This window comes from Chiloscyllium punctatum, chromosome 22 (assembly GCF_047496795.1).
Source record: "Chiloscyllium punctatum isolate Juve2018m chromosome 22, sChiPun1.3, whole genome shotgun sequence".
NCBI lineage: Eukaryota > Metazoa > Chordata > Chondrichthyes > Orectolobiformes > Hemiscylliidae > Chiloscyllium > Chiloscyllium punctatum.
The window spans coordinates 16,589,343-16,612,808 of NC_092760.1; the positions used below are offsets into that span (position 1 = coordinate 16,589,343).

The 23,466-nt window shown below is 41.6% G+C and overlaps 1 protein-coding gene across 2 annotated transcripts in view; it reads left to right on the plus strand.

Annotated features, from left to right (window-relative positions):
• LOC140493431 (low choriolytic enzyme-like) overlaps positions 1–23,466 on the plus strand; it is a 78,881-nt gene that overhangs the window by 41,849 nt on the left and 13,566 nt on the right. For both annotated transcript variants that reach the window (XM_072591857.1, XM_072591858.1), the window contains exon 5: positions 9,094–9,249. In XM_072591857.1, coding sequence (XP_072447958.1) covers positions 9,094–9,249 — 156 coding nt within the window. The remainder of the gene's footprint in view (positions 1–9,093; positions 9,250–23,466) is intronic.

The window sequence follows — 23,466 nt, forward strand, 5'->3', positions numbered from 1 at the left end:
GATGGTGCGGATAACTACGAAGTGAATAAAATGGAAGAACATTAATTATGAATAGTATTATAATTGACTAAAGATAACTGCAGTGACTTGAGGGAGGAGCTGGACATAAATGATTGGAAAGGGAGCCTAGCAAGGAAGACACTGGAGTAGCAATGGCAGGGGTTTCTGGGAATAACTCAGGAGGTACAATAATAGTTCATCCCAATGAAGAGGAAACCTATTAAAGGGAGGATGAAGCAACCATGACTGACAATGAAAGTCAGGGACAGCAGTAAAGCAGAAACATACGACTGGTGAAAATTATTGTGGAGCTAAACGATTGTGAAGCCTTTAAAAAGCAGCAGAGGACAACTGAAAAAGCAATAAGGAAAGAGAAGATGAAATTTGTGGGTAAGCTAGCTAATAAAATGACAGAAGATTGCAAGACATTTTATATAAAAGGTAAGAGAAAGGCAAGGGAGGATATTGACCACTGGAAAATGAGACTGGATAAACAGTAATGGGGAACAACCAAATGGCAGAGAAACTAAATAAGTACTTTGCATTAGTCTTCACAGTGGAAGACACCAGTAGCCTTCCAAAAGTTCAAGTGAATCCAAGCAGAGGTAAGTGCAGTGATCATCACCAAGGTGCTGGGGAATCTGAAAAGTTTGAAGGTGAACTACACCAGAGGTTCTGAAGGATATAATCAGAGGAGATTGTGAAGTCACTGAGGGTCTTGGAGGATTGGAAATTGGCTAATGTAGCACCCTTGTTAAAGAAGGAAGGGAGGCAGAAGATGGGAAATTATAGACCAGTTTGTCTGACTTCAGTCATTGGTAAGATTTTAGAATCCATTAGTAAGGATGAGCTTGTGGAGCACTTGGAAGTGTATAGTAACATAGAACTAAGTCAGCACAGCTTCACCAAGGGCAGGTCATGCCTGACAAATCTGTTGGAATTCTTTGAGCAGGTAACAACTAGTTTAGACAGAGAAGAATCAATGGATGTCATCTGTTTGGATTTCCAGAAAGGTGTTGATAAGGTGCTGCACTGGAAGCTGCTAAATTGGATAAGAGTGCACGGTGTTAGAAGCAAGGTACAGGCTTGCAGTTAGAGGATTAGCTGGCTGGCAGAAGGCAAAGAGTGGGGATATCGGAATCTTTTTCACAATGGCAACCAATGACTTGCGGAATTCCACAGCTGTCAGTGTTGGGACCACAGCTATTCATGTTAAACACGAATGATCTTGGTGAAGGAACTGAGGGCATTGTTGCTAAATGTGCAGATGACACTGAGATAGGTAGAGGGACAGGTAATGATGAGGAGGCAGAAAGGCTGCAGGCTAGCAGAGTGGGCAACAAAGTGGCAGATGTTGGAAAGTGTGAGGTTATGCACTTTGATAGGAAGAAGAATATTTTCAAAATAGGAAACGTTTTGAAGTACTGAACACAAAGGTACTTAGGAAACTTAGTTCAGGTTTCTCTTAAGAATAACATGCAGGTTCATTTGACAGTTAGGCAAGTTAAATTTAGCATTCATTTTGAGAGTTCCAGAATATAAGAGCAGGGATGTACTACTGAGTATTTGGTCAGACCGCATTTGAATATTGTGAGTAGTAGTGGGCTCCCTATCGAAGAAAGGTTGTGCTAGTCTCGGAGTGGAGTCAAGAGGAGATTTAACAATATCTCAGACATAGTCTTTTGATATATTATGGAGTTGCAGACTATAAATACCTAGCATGAAGGAGCCATTGAGGTCTGACATGTAGCAGTCATAAATGGCAGGGCCAACTTGAGGGTCTGGGCCATTCATGCCCATTTCTCTGAACTGATGTTGGAGATCACCCGTGAATTACTATTTGAAGTAATTTAACTTGACCAAGGGTTACTCTCCTTCAACTTCGAGACATAAGCCATTTAGTTAAAGCATATGATGAGTTTGCTGCATTAGCTACTGGCATATGGTGCAGTAACGAGATTGATATAGCACAGTGCTGCTCAGCAACATGTTCATCCCCTTGTTTAATGACTGCTGACAGGCAAGATCAGCTTTGTTGTTTGAGACATTTAAAATTATGAGAGGCATAAATATGGTAGACAAGAAGAAACTTTTCTCCTTGAAGGATCAATGACTGGGGAGGCATAATATTAAGGTAAGGGGAAGAAGGTTTAAAGGACATGTGAGGAAAAACCTTTTCACCCAAAGGGTTGTAAGAATCTGGGAATCACTCCTGTAAGATGGTAGAGGCAGAAGCCATCATAACATTTAAGAAGTATTTAGACATCTACTTGTGATACTACAATACTCAAGGCTGGAAAATGGGATTAAGTTGTTGCTTATAGTAGTGTTTGTTAGACAGGCATGAATATGATTGGCCAAAGGGCCTTTTTCAATGTTGTATTGACGTATCTCATTCTCCTCTGTTCCAAGGAAAATAAACCCTGTCCGTCCAAGCTCTCTTCATAACTGAAACTCTTCAGCCCAGGCAACTTCTTGGTAATTCTCCAGCAGCCTCTCCAATGTAATCATATTCCTGTAACAATGTGGATTCTAGAACTGCACATAATATTCTATCTATGGCCTAACTGACATTTTATCCAGTCCCAGTATAACATAGAACATAGAAAAATACAGCGCAGTACAGGCCCTTTGGCCCTCGATGTTGCGCCGATCCAAGCCCACCTAACCTACACTAGCCCACTATCCTCTATATGCCTATCCAATGCCCATTTAAATGCCCATAAAGAGGGAGAGTCCACCACTGCTACTGGCAGGGCATTCCATGAACTCACGACTCGCTGAGTAAAGAATCTACCCCTAACATCTTTCATATACCTACCACCCCTTAATTTAAAGCTATGCCCCCTCGTAATAGCTGACTCCATACGTGGAAAAAGGTTTTCATGGTCAACCCTATCTAAACCCCTAATCATCTTGTACACCTCTATCAAGTCACCCCTAAACCTTCTTTTCTCCAATGAAAACAGCCCCAAGTGCCTCAGCCTTTCCTCATACGATCTTCCTACCATACCAGACAACATCCTGGTAAACCTCCTCTGCACCCGTTCCAGTGCGTCCACATCCTTCCTATAGTATGATGACCAAAACTGCACACAATACTCCAGATGCGGCCGCACCAGATTCTTATACAACTGCAACCTAACCTTTTTGCTCTTAAACTCTGTGCCTTGAGTTATGAAGACATCCATGCACGTGAACTTTGTGAGACTGCTCTCATTGAGTATGTTCTGAGACGTTGCTAAGTATTCAAGGTGGAGGTCTGGAGGCAGATTTGATGAATTGGAGTTGCTAAGTAACTGCTCTGACTTTCATGTCAGGAATCCTCAGCATCCCGCTTCTTTCTTTAAAATTTTTTTCTTTTTTTTCCCCAATTACCCCCATACCGCCTTACTGCAGTAGTGCTTATTTTTCCCCCAGCACCCATATTGTACGTGTGCAGGTGTGAGACACAGTGAAAGACGCAAGGTGCACGAATCTTTATTCAGTTTCCACTACCAGAAAGAAAAGGAAACACCCAAGTGGCCAGTGACAAGCAGTGCCCTTCACATCAAAGGGCAATGCTGCGTGATCAAACAGTGAAGGGGAGGAAAGGGATTAAATCAAAATAAAATTGGACGGGGAAATAATGCACCCACTCCCTGTGGCGCCCACCTCTCCCTGAACAGCTGAAGGGTGTTAGTGGACACTGCGTGCTCCTTCTCCAGAGACACCAGGCTCTAACGTAACCGTGGAAGAGGGATAGGCAATTGGCCCTAACGACCCCTTCCACTGCCCGCTGCCAGGTACTCTGTTTTTGGCCAATTTGGCCAGGCCCAGGAGCAGACTCACGAGGAGCAGACCCACGAGCAGACCTGCCCTGCCCGCTCTGTACCAGGTGCATGAAGATCAGGAACGTGGGACTGACGTGCAACCAAAACAGAGAAGGAAGTTTTTAAGAAAATCAAAAAGGGAGTGCAAGCGCCCCACACCCCATATATACATGGTCCACGGACTCCACAGCATCACAGAACAAGCAGTTGGGCTGGGAGTCCATGAACCACTGCAATCTGCGGTTGCAGGGGATCGCTGCATGCAGCACCCTCCACCCCAGAGAGGAAGGGGAGGACTCCCGCGTAGAAATCCCTCCACTAGGGATCCCCATCGCACGGTGGCAAATGGGCACAGCAAGGCGTGTCCGGGCGGTGGATGAGGGAGAAAAGGTGTTTGGTGTGCAGCAGCAGTCTGTACAGGGCCTGCCGTTTTATGCCCTTAAAAGGGACAAAACTAAAATTCTGGAGGCAGCTGAGGTTGTGGGGCACAGGTTGCCGGGGAAAGCATCTCGCAGGTGGTAGAGTAGATATTAATGAGGTGAAATTAGGTAATGATGAGCAATGATTCCTGTTAGTAGGCCTCAACTATTCACTAGCAAGTATTTTGTCTCAACAAGCAGAACTTATTTGGAAAACGCTACTTGTTTGTCTCAATATCGAGAAAGACCTCTCTTGAATTCTCAAGCAATTCTCCCAAATTTCTTACCATATCACACGAGGTTCAGTGTCTGGGAAAATTTCACCTGTAATTTTGAGATGCTCTTTCAATGCACCTTTGAAAGAATAAATAGGTTTCACTCTGAACAAATGTCAAGGGTTTTCTGAAAAGAAATTGGAGAGATCAGGTGGACAGCTTGTTGATAGCAAGCTTTCTTCCTATTCAGCAGTTTATTAGCAGGCTTTTCTTGAACTGAACCAGACAAAACAAAATCCTCGCCAACGCAATGTTGAAAACAAATTTATCGGGCTTTGCAGAGTCTGGTGTTCTGATAAAGAATCACCAGGCCCACAGTGTTAACTCTGCTTTATTCCCACATTTGCCAGTCCTGCTGAGTTTCTTCGGCAATTTATGTTTTCACCGGGTATGGATTTATCTTCAAACTGCTGCCCCCAATCTAATTGTCCCAGTTCCTGCCAATTGATATTATAATTAGACTTCCCCCAATTAAAAAAAAATTAATTTGTGGGATGTGGGCAACACTGGCCGGCCAGCATTTATGGCCTGTCCCTAGTTGCTTTGACAAGGTGGTGGTGAGCTGCCTTCTTGAACACTGCAATCCACCAGCTGTGTTGACCCACAATATTGTTAGGCAGGAAGTTGCGGGATTTTGACCCAGTGATAGTGGAGGAACAGCAATGTATTTCCAAGTTGGAATTGTAAGTGGCTTGGAGGGGAACCTGAAGGTGATGGTATTCCCATGTATTTGCTGTCCATGTCCTTCTAGATGGAAGTGGTCGTAGGTTTGGGAAGGGCTGTTTCAGGACCTTTGGTGAACTTCTGCAATAAACCTTGTAGATAGAACACTGCTGCTACTGAGCATCGGTGGTGGATGGAGTGGGTGCTTATGGATGTGGTGCCAGTCAAGCTAGTTGCTTTGTCCTGGATGGTATCAAGCTTATTGTTGGGGTTGCCCTCATACAGACAAGTGGGGATAATTCTATCCCCACTCCTGACTGTGCCTTGTGGATGGTGGACAGCCTTTGGGAGTCAGGAGGTCAGTTACTCACCACAGTAGTCAAATCCTCTGACCTGCTCTTGTAGTCACTGTTTTATGTGGTGAGTCCAATTGATTTTCTGGTCAATGATAACCCACAGGATGTTGATAGTGGGGAATTCAGTGCTGATAACACCATTGAATATCATGGTGTTCTGGTTAGATTGTCCCTTATTGGTGATATTCATTGCCTGTTATTTGTATGGCACGAGTGTTACTTGCCACTTGTCAGCCCAATGCTCGACATTGTCCTCAAAACCCTTGATTTCCTTACTGATCAAAAAATGTCTGTCGATCTTAGTCTTTATTATACTTAACATTCCAGTCTCAACAATCTTCTGTGATAAAGAAATTCATAATTGATTGCGCTTTGAGAGAGGAAAATATCCTCCTAATTAAATGTTTCCTCTTCTGACACCCCGACTATGCCTTACCTAGAGCAAATACGGACCCATCAGGGGGACGCCCCTGATGGGGGAAAAACAAAGATAGTTGAACCATGGTTGTTATGTAAATAGTTACATTAAGCTTTTGAAGCTGCTGAACAAAGAGTTACAGGACACTCGGATGATGACGCTTCAGAATTAGCTAGTGCTAGATTTCCTCCTTGCTAAAGAAGGAGGCACTTGTTCAGTCACTGGCCCGCAATGTTGCACCTAAATCGATGATTTCTGAAAAGGCATTTCAGACGGCACAGATGTTATCAACAAAATGGGTAAAGACACAGGGAAAATACCTGCCCCACAGTCATTCGATTCATGTGGATGGAGTCTTACTTGCTGGCTATGGTCGCTGTGTGGATGGATCATGTGGGATGTACTGATAGTCCTTGGTCTCATCCTAGGAATATACATTGCCATCCACTTATGCATGAAATGGACCGTACATTGCTTTTCACTTAAGATAAAGAGGAATCTAGTTAATTGACCCTTGCCTACCCTGTACCTGCATGCCCAAACTTTCATGCTGAAATCCAGTTTCTTTTAGACTCTGCTCCTCCGGATGATGACTCACCAAAGGAGGCACTTATTGAGAATACAAATCGACTGAATGGACTAATTATACTTACATAAGCTATGTAGTTGTCATGAAATAACCAAAGGAGGGAATGACAAAGTTTATAGTCTTAAACATTTAGACGAAAATGTAATGTTGAACACATTTGCTGCACACTAGAAAATAGACAGGCAGAGAGGGTAAGGCAATTAAGAACATTTGCCTTAATATCAGTGAATCTGTATAAAAAGGGTACCGAGGGATAACATTCATGGCTGTTCCTTTGTGAAATTAATAACAGTGTTTGATTCTGACCTCGAAACGAATCTTGCCATCAATTAAATTCTCTCTTGATTTATTATCCTTCACTGTGATCTATCTAGTTCAGAACATGTGGAGCTTTTGTTAACTTTTTGTGCAAAATAAGCCTATTTGTGACAGTACAGCTTTTGTAAACTTTTGTATAAAGGTAGCCTGTTTGTGTTAGTACAACATAGTAACTTTCCAGGACTCTTTAGGTGCTAGTGTCCTACTCTCCTGGGTTATTAGAACCCAGTTAATTTAGTTTATAGGTATCAGTGTTATGTTGTAATAGTGATGCTATTGGGAAATAAAGGGGATGACTAAAATTAAACTAATCTATCTGTAAGAGTATTTTTATTCCAGGCTACCAAAGAGTATGGTCTCTGGAATGAACCAAGAGAGGCTCACAGGTTGAGTCCACAAGAGATTCCCTGTGCCATCTCAAATCTATACTTTATCAACAATGTCACCCACCTTTTCATTTTCTAAATATCGAGTAACCTTGGATGCTATGTTCTCAGCCCTGTTTATCCCACAACTCATGTTTTTGTAATCGTAATCATATCATACTCATTAACGATTATCTGAGCTGCTCATGTGTCTAAAAGCTTGTGAATGCTTGGTATATTCAGATTTAGACTTGTCTTCTTAACTTATTTTTTTGTAGTGCAGCTCAAGTTTCTACTAGCCCTTGTTTTTTTCTGACTTTCAGTTCTGCCTTTATGCTTCTCTGTCTTTTATTTTCATCTTTGTTTCCCTCACTCTTGACTCTCCATTGAGATTCCCATTCTCCGACCAACATTAGTTTTTTGACAATACTAGCGAACATTTTTGTGAAGATATTCGTCCTAGACCTGAAGTGTTACAACATGTCCAGCTCGTTCCATCTTCTTCCAAAATGCCTCATATGTCTAAATCCCACACTCCTCCACCATCCTCCAGTCACACACTAGCATGAGGTAATAATCCTGATTTTGCTACATTTGAGTTTTGCTTTTCAAATCATTTGCTAGCTCCCTATATTCTGATTGTGGGATCTAATCCCTCTTTTTGCCTATGTCTTTGGGGTTTGGTCATCAGAACTAAAGTGAAGATTTTGTACTATCAGAACTGAAAAGCAAACCTGGCACTCAGAACTGGAGACAAGTCTCTCGACTATCAAACTGCTAAGAGTTGGTTCAGTAAGAAATTAAAGAGTGAAGATAAGGAGAGAGACAAAACTGGTACATTGGTTCGAGTTCTAAATTGGGGCAAGGTGAATTTTTATGGAACTAGACAGGAGTTTGCAGGGATTGATTGTAATAGTTTGTTTGCAGGCAAAGGGACGTCCGGCAAGTGGGAACTTTAAAAGTGAGATAGCTAGAGCTCAAGGTCTATATGTTTCTGTGAGGGCAGGGGTAAGAAATCTTGGGTTATGAAATATTGTCAGAAAAACGTTTGAAACTTTGTTTTACTGTTTAAGTGAAGAACTTTTAAAGTGAGCTATATTTTGTATAGTAAAACAAAGGACTGTGGATCCTGGCGATCTGAGACACATATATGTCAGTTCTGAAAAATGATCGCTGAATTTGAAACATTACTCTGCTTTCCCCACAGATACAGCCAGACCTGCAGAGTCTCTCCAGACATTTCTGTTTTTGCTTCAGATTTCCAGCATCTGTAGTTCTTTTGTTTAAATTATTGTGTTACATTTCATATATATCCGTTTATTCCACGGAATAAATATGTGTTCTTTTGTCAAAGAACATTGGCATCCTCAATTGAAGATATCTAATGAGTAATGGTAACCAACAGCAAAAATTAAGCTTATAATCTATCAAGCCAGATTTTACTCTGGAATGAAACTTTCTTAGTGTTATTATCAACTGGGATCATAACACTAATAGGAAGTTACTGTAAATTGTGACATGAAAATCAACCTGATAAATATCTTGATCCTTTATTTCAGTCACAACATACTATGCTTCCAACAGTATAGTCAGCTTCAATTTTTCACTGAAAATTCGCACTTTACTTACCTTTATAATTTCACACAAGGGATGAAGCAGGCATATTGACTGTTTAGTGAACATGCATAGACCATCCACACTGGTGCTTCACTTTTACTGTCTGTATACATTTATCCTATGTTGGAGGGATATTTTGTATCTACAGTGATCAACTTGTTAATCAGCATCTATTGTATTACACAAATGTATAGCTTAAAAATAACGAATGTTGACCATCTATAGTTATTTTAACTTGAGATGTTGTCACTTATTTTACAGTGAAACATACAGGAGGTAAAGTAATTGAATATGGTGACATTCTAGTTGATAACTCCAGAAATGCTGCCATGTGTAAAAATAATACAAGAAACTGCTTGTGGCCTTCTTCACATGATGGGAATGTTTATATACCATATGCACTTCAAAAAGACTACAGTAAGTTACTTGAATTATATTTGTTCCTGATAAATATAATAAACTTATAGTGGATCCTAGTGCATCCATGATTATGTATTTTATCAAGAAGCTAGATAGAGGGCCTCTCTGCAATATTATTAAGCAAAGAAATGGCTAAGCTATGCAGTTCACGAATACTCCCAATTTCCAAAAGTCTCTGTTAATTAAATAATTTCAACTGGAATTGGGGAATTTTACACATTCGTTCTATTGCCCTGATTCTGGGAGGTAAAAATGAAGTAATTTTGTTCTTGAAGCCTGCCAGAAACATCTGTTGAAACTGTGGACATGGATGACATTTATCAGGTTTGGCTCTGATGCCCTTTCTTTGTCATATGTATTCCAGTTCATGCTTGAAGAGTAAGTGAGTGAGATACTGAATGACCAGTGTTTACAGGATTATTTTGTAAAGGGACGGCTGGAAAATGGGAAGTCTTCAGAAATGAGATAACGAGAATCCAGATGAAGTATATTCCTGATCGGGTGAAATGAAAGGCTGATAGGTATAGGGAATGCTGAATGACTAAAGAAATTGAGGATTTGGTTCAGAAAAAGAAGGAAACATATGTAAGGTATAGACAGGATAGATCGCGTGAATCCTTAGAAGAGTATAAAGAAAGTAGGAGTACACTTAAGAGGGAAATCAGGAGGGCAAAAAGGGGACATAAGATAGCTTTGGCAAATAGAACTAAGGAGAATCCAAAGAGATTTTACAAATACATTAAGGACAAAAGAGTAACTAGGGAGAGAATAGGGCCCCTCAAAGATCAGCAAGACAGCCTTTGAGTGGAGCCGCAGAAAATGGGGGAGATACTAAATGATTATTTTGCATCAGTATTTACTGTGTGTGGAAAAGGATATGGAAGATATAGACTGGAGGGAAATAGATGGTGACATCTTGCAAAATGTCCATATTACAGAGGAAGAAGTGCTGGATGTCTTGAAATGGGTAAAGGTGGATAAATCCCAGGACTTGATCAGGTGTACCCGAGAACTCTGTGGGAAGCTAGAGAAGTGATTGCTGGGCCTCTTGCTGAGACATTTGTATCATCGATAGTCACAGGTGAGGTGCCGGAAGACTGGAAGTTGGCTAATGTGGTGCCACTGTTTAAGATGGGTGGTATGGAGAAGCCAGAGAACTATAGACCAGTGAGCCTGACTTCAGTCGTAGGCAAGTTTGGGCGACACGGTGGCACAGTGGTTAGCACTGTTGCCTCACAGTGCCAGAGACCCGGGTTCAATTCCCGCCTCAGGTGACTGACTGTGTGGAGTTTGCACATTCTCCCCGTGTCTGCGTGGATTTCCTCCGGGTGCTCCGGTTTCCTCCCACAGTCCAAAAATGTGCAGGTTAGGTGAATTGGCCATGCTAAATTGCTCGTAGTGTTAGGGGCAAGGGTAAATGTAGGGGAATGGGTCTGGGGGGGGTCGCGCTTCGGTGGGTCGGTGTGGACTTGTTGGGCCGAAGGGCCTGTTTCCGCACTGTAAGTAATCTAATCTAAGTAAATCTAATCTAAGTAAGTTGTTGGAGGGAATCCTGAGGGACAGGAGGTACATGTATTTGGAAAGGCAAGGACTGATTAGGGATAGTCATCATGGCTTTGTGCATGGGAAATCATGTCTCACAAACTTGAGAGGATTGATGAGGGCAGAGCAGTAGGTGTGATCTATATGAATTTCAGTAAGGCATTCAACAAGGTTCCCCATAAGAGACTGATTAGCAAGGTTAGATCGCATGGAATACAGGGAGAACTAGCCATTTGGATACAGAACTGGCTCAAAGGTAGACGACAGAGGGTGGTGGTGGTGGATTGATTTTCATACTGGAGGCCTGTGACCAGTGGAATGCCACAAGGATTGGTGTTGGGTCCTCTACTTTTTGTCATTTACATAAATGATTTGGATGTGAGCATAAGAGGTACAGTTAGCAAGTTTGCAGATGACACCAAAATTGGAGGTGTAGTGGACAGCGAAGAAGGGTACCTCAGATTACAACAGGAACTTGACCAGATGGGCCAATGAGCTGAGAAGTGGCAGTTGGAGTTTAATTCAGATAAATGCGAGGTGCTGCATTTTGGGAAAGCAAATCTTATCAGGACTTATACACTTAATGGTAAGGTCGTAGGGAGTGTTGCTGAACAAAGAGACCTCGGAGTGCAGGTTCATTGCTTCTTGAAAGTGGAGTCGCAGGTAGATAGGATAGTGAAGGCAGCGTTTGGTATGCTTTCCTTTACTGGTCAGAGTATTGAGTACAGGAGTTGGGAGGTCATGTTGCGGCTGTACAGGACATTGGTTATGCCACTGTTGGAATATTGCATGCAATTCTGGTCTCCTTCCTATCAGAAAGATGTTGTGAAACTTGAAAGGGTTCAGAAAAGATTTACAAAGATGTTACCAGGGTTGGAAGATCTGAGCTACAGGGAGAGGCTGAACAGGCCGAGGCTGTTTTCCCTGGAGCATCGGAGGCTGAGGGGTGACCTTATAGATGTTTACAAAATTATGAGGGGCGTGGATCGGATAAATAGACAATGTCTTTTCCCTGGGGTCGGGGAGTCCAGAACTAGAGGGCATAGGTTTAGGGTGAGAGGGGAAACAATATAAGAGAACTAAGGGGCAACTTTTTCACGCAGAGGGTGGTACAGGTATGGAATGAGCTGTCAAAGGAAGTGGTGGAGGCTGGTATAATTGCAAAATTTAAGAGGCATTTGGATGGGTATATGAATAGGAAGGATTTGGAGGGATATGGGCCGCGTGCTGGCAGGAGGGACTTGATTGGATTGGGATATCTGGTCAGCATGGACGGGTTGGACCGAAGGGTATGTTTCTGTGCTGTACATCTCTATGACTATGACTCTAAATAACAGGAATTAACTTTGAGATGGGGGATAGTTGATCAGATCAGTTGGCAAAGAAAAATAGATGATATACATAATAAAAACCAATGCATTTTCGGAGAAATTACTTTCTACCTGTATCATATCCGGATGGGTGACTCTATTACAACAAGTTGCCAATCAAAGGGGATTACAGTTTAAGTGCCTTATTAGTACCACGTCACATCTCATTAATATACAGCTTCCTATCTTACCAAATGCAGCAAACAAGCTAGATGTTGAGAATTCTCAACATTGAAGTCTGAGCGGATACTTGCCAGTTTAGATCATTGTTTGATCTGTAGGATATTGATGTTGGACACTAGGTACCAAAAAATACAGGGTCTGCTCCATTACCACCAGCCACAGGTACCCCATGTCCACAGACATTGCACCCAACATGTGCCAGCCTCTAAGAACTCTTATGGCTCATTTACACAACACTGTTGCAGGTCAGTGCTGCATCTCATGGTGCATTGGGAACTATTCTTGAAATGCTGCTGCAAGAACAGATTGTGCTCAGGACATACACCAAGTGCATAGATCATACCAGGTTGCATTTTCAGTCTTGAAGCTTGCTATCATTACACTCACTCATTCCAAGCATACTCAATGCTTACTGCATCCCTCGTACTAATTGCCTTGACTTGTGATTTTTTGCACTTATCCCCCTCAGCCAAATATGCTCGGCTCATGTTACTTTTGTCTTGACTCGCCATTGAAGTGGATACACAAAGCCAGAAGGTTTTCCTTGGTTCTTAGTAGTCCTCAATCAATTCAGGGTATCTTGGCATATTAAGTCTGATACCAGTTCAAGGACTTGGACACAGCCAGTGAGTCATTCAGAGTCAGGGTGGTCTGCACACAAGGGGTGAGGAGCTGAATATTGGGCTGCCCACCATCCTTCTTGATTCTTTCTACTGTTTGTGAAAACAGATAGAGGTTCTGAGGAAGGTCACTCCACCTGAAATATTAACTCTGATTTCTCTCCACAGATGCTTGTAGACCTGCTGAATTTTTCCAGCAATTTCTGTTCTTGGTGTACTTGTGGGTTGTTTTCCTCCTGGAATGAAATAGAGAAAGAGGCAAGATTTTACACAGGATGATGGAGCTGTTACTTTTAGTGCCGGTGAGAAGGTGTTCCAAGCAAGAGAGTAGGCAGTACATAGGACGTGCAAGATTAATGGTATTGGGGATTATGGGGCAATAGAGCAAGTGGGGAGTATGTTGCAGGTCACAGTACAAGTGAAAAGCATGAGTTGTGGTGGAAGCTAGGTACCATAGTAGACATAGTATGAGGTGTTGGTGAGAAGATGGTGGGACTATTCACTGGAAGAGTGGAGGATTTTCCTGCAGTGCATTCGTTCAAATGCTGAGTCTGCATTGACCTGGCTGACAACCTTTGACTAGGATGGCATGCCCTGATGTTGTGGTCTTGGGGAAGAGGATGTCCCGGGTCTACACCATCTTACCTAACAGGACATCCATTGGTGTGCCATGTCTAGGACAAACATACAAGGTTGTTGTGAGTTGGCAGTGCCTATCTGGTTGCACAATAGCATATTAGGATGGTATGGATGCAAAGAATACCAGCCTTTTGGCAGATATTTACCACATGGCAGTTTGATCCCAGAATGGCAGGTGGTGCTAGATTGGACATGATGTAATTTCTCTTCACCTCTGTTTTAAAAAGATAGGCCTTCTCATTCTAGACTCTCTCACAAAAATAAACAACCTTTGCACATTGACCCTGTCAAGCCCCCTAAGAATCATTAAACAGTCCATCCAAACTCAGAACCAGCCTGCAAATCTGAGAGAAAAAGAATTTCTGTCTTAAATGGTTGACCCGTTACTCTGAGACTATGTCCTCTGGACCTAGGCTTTCCAACAATGGGAAGCAAGCTTTCTGTCACTATTCCATCAAGCATCAATAAAATCACTCATTCTTTCATACTCCAATGAGTCCAAATCCCACCAACTCAATCTATCCTCAAAAAGTGGTCCCTCCAAACCTGGGATCAGCCTAGTGGACACTAACCAGTCTGCGTTCCAAGCTAGTATATCTTTCCTTAGGTAATGTATACAAAACTATTCAAAATAAAACAGCTATTTTGGCGAATGCTTTGTGTAGTTTAGGAAGACTTCCCTATTTTTAATATTCAGTTCCCTTTGAAGTAAAGGCCAGCATTTCATTATTTATTTGGATCATACATTGAAAAATACATTTATTTTTCATTGCCGTAATGCTTAGAAGATATTCAAGCATTTCAGTAAGTGAAGAGACGAGCCACAAGGCTAAGAGATGTGAGTTGTGAAAGCAGGCTGGATGCTTGTAAGTATCTAATGGGCTACATGGGTGCTTTATACTGGTGGTTTTTAGAAAGAGAAACAAAAAAATACAATAGAATACACTGTGATTTTGGCGATTGGGAAATTCTCAGTTTTGTGAGATAACACATCTAGTTAAAAAACAGACTGGAGAAACTGCAGTTTTTTAATCTGGAGAGAAGACATGAGAGATAATCTAATCTTGATATTTCACATTTCAACAAAATAAGGAAATGAGAATACAAGAAATGGGAGCAGGAGCAGGCCACACTGCCCTTCAAGTCTGTGTTCCTGATGAAGGGCTTTTGCTCGAAATGTTGATTTTCTTCTCCTCAGATGCTGCCTGAACTGCTGTGCTTTTTCAGCACAATGCTAGTCTTGACTCTAATGTCCAGCATCTGTAGTACCCACTTCTGCCCTTCAAGTCTGCCCAGGATTTAAAAATATAAGACAGAGGAGGCAGAACTGATAATCCTGAACTCTACTTTCCTGCCAAATGCCAATAACTCTTGATTCCTTTACAGATTAAAAATCTGTCTGTCTCAATCTTGAATGTAACTAATGGCCCAGCCTGTATAGTTGTCTGCAAATTCACTACTCTCTGACAGATGTAATTTCCCTTCATCTCTGTTTTAAAAAGATGGGTCTTCTCATTCTAGACTCTCTCATAAAAATAAACAACCTTTGCACATTGACCCTGTCAAGCCCCCTAAGAATCATTAAACAGTCCATCCAAACTCAGAACCAGCCTGCAAATCTGAGAGAAAAAGAAATCCTCCTAATTTCTGTCTTAAATGGTTGACCCGTCACTCTGAGACTATATCCTCTGGACCTAGGCTTTCCAACAATGGGAAGCAAGCTTTCTGTAACTATTCCATCAAGTATCAATAAAATCACTCATTCTTTCATACTCCAATGAGTCCAAATCCCACCAACTCAATCTATCCTTAAAAAGTGGTCCCTCCAAACCTGGGATCAGCCTAGTGGACACTATTCAGTCTGCGTTCCAAGCTAGTATATCTTTCCTTAGGTAATGTATACAAAACTATTCAAAATAAAACAGCTATTTTGGCTAATGCTTTGTGTAGTTTAGGAAGACTTCCCTATTTTTCGTATACAGTTCCCTTTGAAGTAAAGGCCAGCATTTCATTTGCCTTCTTTATTATCTGCTGATCTTGACAAGGTGCACACAGGAGGCTACTGAGTAAGATAAGGTGTCAGAGGCAAGATGCTGGAGTCATAGAGATGTACAGCATGGAAACAGACCCTTCGGTCCAACCCATCCATGCTGACCAGATATCCCAACGCAATCTAGTCCCACCTGCCAGCATACGGCCCATATCCCTCCAAATCCTTCCTATTCATATACCCAACCAAATGCCTCTTAAATGTTGCATTTGTACCAGCCTCCACCACTTCCTCTGGGGACAGCTCATTCCATACCTGTACCATCCTCTGCGTGAAAAAGTTGCCCCTTAGTGCTCTTTTATTTCTTTCCCCTCTCACCCTAAACCTATGCCCTCTAGTGTTGGACTCCCCAGGAAAAACACTTTGTCTATTTATCCGATCCATGCCCTTCATAATTTTGTAAACCTCTATAAGGTCACCCCTCAGCCTCCGACGCTCCAGGGAAAACATCCCCAGCCTGTTCAGCCTCTCCCTGTAGCTCAGATCCTCCAACCCTGGCAACATCCTTGTAAATCTTTTCTGAACCCTTTCAAGTTTCACAACATCTTTCTGATAGGAAGGAGACCAGAATTGCATGCAATATTCCAACAGTGGCCTAACCAATGTCCTGTACAGCCGCAACATGACCTCCCAACTTCTGTACTCAATACACTGACCAGTAAAGGAAAGCATACCAAATGCCTTCTTCACTATCCTATCTACCTGCAACTCCACTTTCAAGGAGCTATGAACCTGCACTCCAAGGTCTCTTTGTTCAGCAACACTCCCTACGACCTTCCCATTAAGTGTATAAATCCTGCTAAGATTTACTTTCCCAAAATGCAGCACCTCGCATTTATCTGAATTAAACTCCATCTGCCACTTCTCAGCCCATTGGCCCACCTAGTCCAGATCCTGTTGTAATCTGAGGTAACTCTCTTTGCTGTCCACTACACCTCCAATTTTGGTGTCATCTGCAAACTTACTAACTACCTCTTATGCTCGCATCCAAATCATTTATGTAAATGACAAAAAGTAGTGGGCCCAGCACCGATCCTTGTGGCACTCCACTGGTCACAGGCCTCCAGTCTGAAAAACAAGCCTCCACCACACCCCTCTGTCAGGATGCATAGAAAATTAGCTGTCTGGCAGAAAGCCGAGAGTGGGAATGAAAGTGTCCTTCTCAGGGTGGCAGCCAGTGACAAGTAGTGTTCCGCAAGTCTCAATGTTGAGAGTACAGCTTTTCACTTCATAAATTAATGATCTAGGTGAAGTAACTGAGGGCATTCTGGCTAAGTTTGCAGACAATACAAAGATAGAATGACAGGTAGCATTGAGGAGGCAGGGAGGATGCAGAAGGGTTTGGACCAGTTAGGTGAGTGAGCAAAGAAGTGGCAGATGGAGTGCAACGTGGAAAAGTGTGAGGTTATGCACCTTGATAGGGAGAATAGGGAAAATGGACTATTTTCCAAATGGAGAGAAAATTCAGAAGTCTGAAGTGCAAAGAGACTTGGGAGTTCTAGTCCAGGATTCTCTCAAATTAAACTTGCAGGTTAGTCGTTTGGAGGGCAAATGCAATGATGGCATTTATTTTGAGAGGATTTGAATATAAGAGCAAGGGTGTACTTCTAAGGCTCTATAAGGCTCTGATCAGACCACATTTGGAGTATTGTGCACAATGTTGGGCCCTATACCTCAGGAAGGATGTGCTGGCCTTACAGCTTGTTCAGAGGAAATTCACGAGAACAGTCTCAGTAATGAAAAGCTCAACAAATGAGGAACATTTGAGGACTCTGGGTCTATACTCATGGAGTTTAGAAGAAGAGGGTGCATTTAATTCAAACTTACACAATACTGAATGGCTTGGACAGATTAGATGTTGGGAAGATGTTTCCATTGGTAGGGTTGGAGCAACTAGGACCGGAGGGCTTGGCCTTAGAGTAAAGGGAAGACCTTTTGGAACAGAGATAGGGAGAAACATGTTCAGCCAGGCAGTGGTGAATCGATGGAATTGACAACCACAGAAGTTCATGGAGGTCATTGCATATATTTCAGACGGTCATAGGTTCTCGATTATAAAGGGGATAAAGTTTGCGTGGAGAAAGAGGGAGAATGGGATTGAGAAACTTATCAGCCATGATTGAATGGCAGAACAGACTCAATGGGCTGAATAGCCTAATTTCTGCTTCTATGTCTTTTGGTTTTACGAATTTATATGCTAGCTTTGTGTGATCTATGCACAATGGCTTCCAGCTGTCTGCTGTCTTTTTCTCGATTTAAATAATATTCTGCTCCTTTACTTCCTACCAAAGTGTATAGCTTCACATTTTCAAGTTATATTCTATTTGCAAACTTTTTTCCCACTCATTTGACTTGTCTGTGCTCCTCTGCAGATTCCATGTCATTCACCTTACCTATTTTTGTGTCAACCGCAAAATTGGTTATTGTACATTCACCTTCCACATTCAATTCAATAACAATGGCCCCAGCACTAATCCCCCTAGTTATAAAGGTTGCCATGCTGAAAATGCTCCCCACATCCTTGTTCTCGACCTCATTTCCTCTTCTGTATTAGTTCCTCGTAACTTTCAAAAATCTATCTACTTCCTCCTTTAATGCTTTTGGGCGATTTAGCCATGAATACTCTCTGAGATAGAGAATTCCAGACAGTCACAACCTTCTGCGAGAAGAAATTGCTTTGAATCTGTTTTACAAGCGTTTCTCCTTATTTTGAGATTCCCAGTGGAAACGTCTTCTCCGCATGTTCTCTGCCAAGCCTTCTTGGAATCTTATGTATTTCACTGAGATCACCCTCATTCTGCTAAACTATAATGAATAACCTAGGGGATAGTGAGGACTGCAGATGTTGGAGAGTTAGAGTTGATAAAGTGTGGTACTGACAAAAGTACAGCAGTGCTGTGGTTTTCCAGCGCCACACTTTATCGACTAAAATGAATAACCTGAATTGTTTAGTCATCCTTGAGAAGTCAACATCTTTATTTCCAGGAATCAAAGTAGTGAAAAACTTTTCAATTGCTTCCAAAGCTAGTATTAGCTTTCTTAAATACAGGGTTTGCGATTTACACATTTCTTCAGGTATGACTTCATCAACGCCCTGTATAATTGTAATAAGATTTCTCTATTATTAAATTCAAGTCCCCAAGCATTAAAGGCCAAGCTTCCATTCGCCTTGTTCATTACTTGCTGCATTTGCATGCTAACATTTTGTGTTTCATGCGCATGAACACCTAGATTTTCCATTTAAATAATAGTCTGTCTTTTTATTCTTCGTACTAAAGTGTATGAAGTCACACTGTTTTACATTTACCTCCCTCTGCCAAATGCTTGTCTTATCACATACCCTGTCTATATGATCTTGTAGATTCCTTGTGTCCCCATCATAACATACCCTCCCATCCATTTTTGTTTCATCAGCAAATTTGGATATATTACTGTCAGCCACTTGTGCTAAGCCATTAATATACATCGTAAATAGTTGGGGCTTGAGGTCTGATTCTCATGGGTACTCTATTAGTTATGTCTTTCCATCCTGAAAAACATCCATTAACTTTAACTGTTTGTCTTCTATGTGTTAATCTTCAGTTGTCCATCCATGCTGATATGTAACCCCCAATGACATGAGTTGATATCTTGTGTGGTCTTTCATGTGCCACCTAACTGAATGTCTACTGTAAAATTTGAATAAACAACATTACCCCTTTCCCTTTATCAACTCATTTATTATATCCTCAAAAAACATTATCAAATTAAACATGATTTTCCTTTCACAAAACTATTTTGACTCTGTTGGATTTTGTTAAGCTTTTCTCAATGTCCTGCTATTTTTTCTTTAGTAATGGGTTCTAGCATTTCCCCAGTGACAGATATTAGCAACTGCTATGTAACTTGATCAATGTCTCCACTATCTCTGAAACCACTTCTTTTAAAATCTTTTGGATCAGACCATCAGGTTTTGCATCTTATCTGCCTATATTGCCATTTCTTTTCAAATTCTTTATCCTACGTAATGGAGACTGTGCCAAGAAAATTCCTTCCATTAGCACCTTGCTCATTTGTTACAGAGGCATAGTCGTAAAGATGTACAGCACGCAAACAGACCCTTCGGTCCAACCCGTCCATGCCGACCAAATATCCCAACCTAATCTCGTCCCATTTGCCAGCAGTTGGTCCATATCCATCCCTCTAAACCCTTCCTATTCAAAAAACCATCCAGATACCTTTTAAATGTTGCAATTGTACCAGCCTCCACTACTTCCTCTGGCAGCTCATGCCATACAAGCACCAGCCTCTGTGTGAAAACGTTGCTTCTTAGGTCTCTTTTATATCTTTCCCCCTCACCCTAAACCTATGCCCTCTAGTTCTGGACTCCCCTACCCCAGGAAAAGATTTTGTCTATTTATCCTATCCATACTTCTCATGATTTTATAAACCTCTATGAGGTCACCCCTCAGCCTTCGACACTTCAGGGAGAACAGCCCCATGCTTGGGAAGTTTATATAGTGCACTCCACTGTGAAGACCAATACAAACTATTAGTTCAAATTATCTGCATTTTATTGTTTCCCCGTTATCAATTCCCTGATTTCATCCACCAAGAGTCGCACACTTACTCTTGCTACTGTTTTTCCATTTGAATACCCTGAGATGCAATTGGTCTTCACTTTATATTTCATAATCAATTTTCATCCCCTTTATTAGCTATTTAGTGACTTGCTGTTGATTCTTTAAAAAATTCCCAATATTCTAACTAGATTTTGCCGCTTTTATATTTTAGTTTTTGAAATACCATCATTGACCATTTTTGTTAACCATGACTGGGGTTTATTTTTCCCATAGATTTTTTTTATGACTGAATTGCATTTTTGCTAAGCATTATGAACATCTGCTTAAATGTCTGCCACTGCTGATTTATTGACCTTCCTCCTTGTCCATTTTCCCATCTAACTTTAAACAATTCTTCTCTATCATTGCCTTTATTTAAGTTGAGCATTCCGGTTTGAGAGCCAAGTTGCTGTCCCTCAAACTAATTTTGAAATTCTACTATGCACCATGTTCTCCTTGAGGATGTTTAACTACAAGATCTCTTTTTAATCCTACCTCATTACATGTTACTGTATTCAAAATAATTGGAACCTGGGTAGGTTCTGCATCATACTGTTCTAGAAACAATCCCTAGTTCACTTGACAAATTTGTTTTCCATGTTACCCCTGCCTATTTAATTTCTGCAGTCAATACGCAGATTAATATCACCCATGACCATTCTAGTGCCTTTCTTATAGACTTATATTATTTCACAACTTTTATTTTGTCAGATAGTGAAACAACTTTTCAGAGGCTTGTAGACAACTCCCAATGGTAACTTCTTTGCCTTGTTGTATTTTATTTCCACTCAAACCGATTTCACATTATGATCCGGTTTACTAATAAAAATACTCATGATCATACTAATATAACCTTTATTAACAAAGCTACTGCCTCCTTTTCCTTATTGACTATTCTTCTGGAACGTTTCATGTTAAGTTCTCCATTTGGTTATCCTGCAACCATATCTCCTTTATAACTATCAAGCCCTATTCTTTGATTTCTATCTGTATTATTAACTGACCTGTATTGTTTGCAAATTCTACAAGCATTCAGCTTCGATGTATTAACATTATAACTTACTCTGGTTCCAATTTTTGCTGCACACTTCTGTGCACATTTTCTAGTTCTTCCTGGATTTGATTATCATTCACCTCTTCACTACCCTCCAACTCTGCTCTTTTTCTTTTTGATTTGTTCAACTCCTCTTCAATTGAACCCACCCCGACTAATTATTTTAAAGTCCCAGCTACAACCCAATTTATGTGATCTGTCAAACATTGCTCTGGCATGGTTTAAATGAAGGTGAACGTGAGGACTGCAGATGCTGGAGATCAGAGTCAAGATTAGAGTGTTGCTGGAAAAGCACAGCAGGTCAGGCAGCTTTCGAGGAGCAGGAAAACCCATGTTTCGGGCAAAAGCCGAAAATGAAGCCTGTCTCAAGGGAACAAATCTCACATCCCCAGTATTGTTGCCAATACCTCATTAAACAGAACACATTTCACCCACTCTAATATCTGAAACATGCTTTGCCTCTCTAAGTTTATCTGTCCTATGCGAATTTGCTTTCTTTAAAATTTAATCTGTTTTTCTAATCAGCCTGTTCAGACATGTTATTATAGACCTCTGGAGTAGGTGAGACTTGAACCTGGGTCTCTCAGTCCAGGGGTACGGACACTACTGCTGCACCACAAAAGTGCCCCATGATCTGCTGCTTGTTCAGGTGGTGATTATCACCTTGCTTTTAATTTAGCTTTCAGCTGCTCATAATTCCTCCAAGGACACTTTTCTCAAATTATCTATGCCATTGGTACCCATGTGGATCATGATAATGAAATCCTCCCCCTCCCACTCCAACCCAGAAGAGATTAGATTACATTACATTACATTACAGTGTGGAAACAGGCCCTTTGGCTCAACAAGTCCACACTGACCCGCCGAAGCGCAACCCACCAATAACCCTACACTTACCCCTTACCTAACACTACGGGCAATTTAGCATGGCCAATTCACCTGAGCTGCACATCTTTGGACTGTGGGAGGAAACCGGAGCACCCGGAGGAAACCCACGCAGACATGGGGAGAACGTGCAAACTCCACACAGTCAGTCGTCTGAGGCGGGAAATGAACCCGGGTCTCTGGCACTGTGAGGCAACAGTGCTAACCACTGTGCCACCGTGCCGCCCGGCTTGTCCGGGATTTGAACCCTGGATCTCTCGCACCAAAGCAAGAATCAAGATGCCCTGGATCTTGGCACTAGGTAAGTATCAAAGCCTTTTGTACCCTTGACTTTTGCTGCAGACAACAATACCATTCTCCTAACTATGCTATCCCTTATTGCATTGATAATTTATTTGGCATATGGCGCTCTGAATCTCTACGATCTATTCAGTCATCTTCCCTTCAGTCTATGACCTCGTTCACACCCAAGATCAAGAACCTCATATCTATTGGAAAAGGATACTGCCTGTACTGCTCCAAAGCTAAATTCTGGATCCTCATACCTGCCATATTCCTAGTTGCAGCCTCCTATCCCTGACCACAGACCAAATTAATGCAACTTATCTCAGGGGTGTGATCCTTCCTGAAACAATGTCCTTAATGTGCCACTGTGTTCTCAAGATGCACTTAAGCTCATCATTGGGATAGCTGGTCAGCATGGACTGAATGGTCTGTTTCCATGCTGTACATCTCTATGATTCTATGGCTCTATGATGTTGCTCAGACAGCCAATGTTTGTTGCACTGTGGTCCCCGTGAATTGCACCAATGTCCACCCTACCTCATGCACTGCAAATGCAACACATCACATGCCCAGCCATCTCCATTCTATTTAATTAATTAATTAATTAAGTATCTTCGAAATCAATTTCTTGACTGTACTGTTCCACTGTAATAACGTCTCCTGATTTAAACAATTTGGCCAATCGAAGGAGATGCAACAAATATCCAGAAATCACCCATCTGCTTTCTTGTGATTTCACATTTCATCTCTGACAGATAGAAGCAGGTTGGATGCGCTCTGTGCTGCTTATTTTTGTCACTGACAGCTGCTGTTTTTCTCACATGAGTCTCATCTTCATCTTGAAGCTGTCTTTTACACTGTTTCACAGCTGCAGAACCTGTTCTGCCTCCTGCTCTAATGAAGCCTCTCTGTCAGTTCCTTATGAATCTTCTATTCCTGCTCTCACTCACTGCTCTGTTTTGTTGAAAAAGATATATCTGGAATT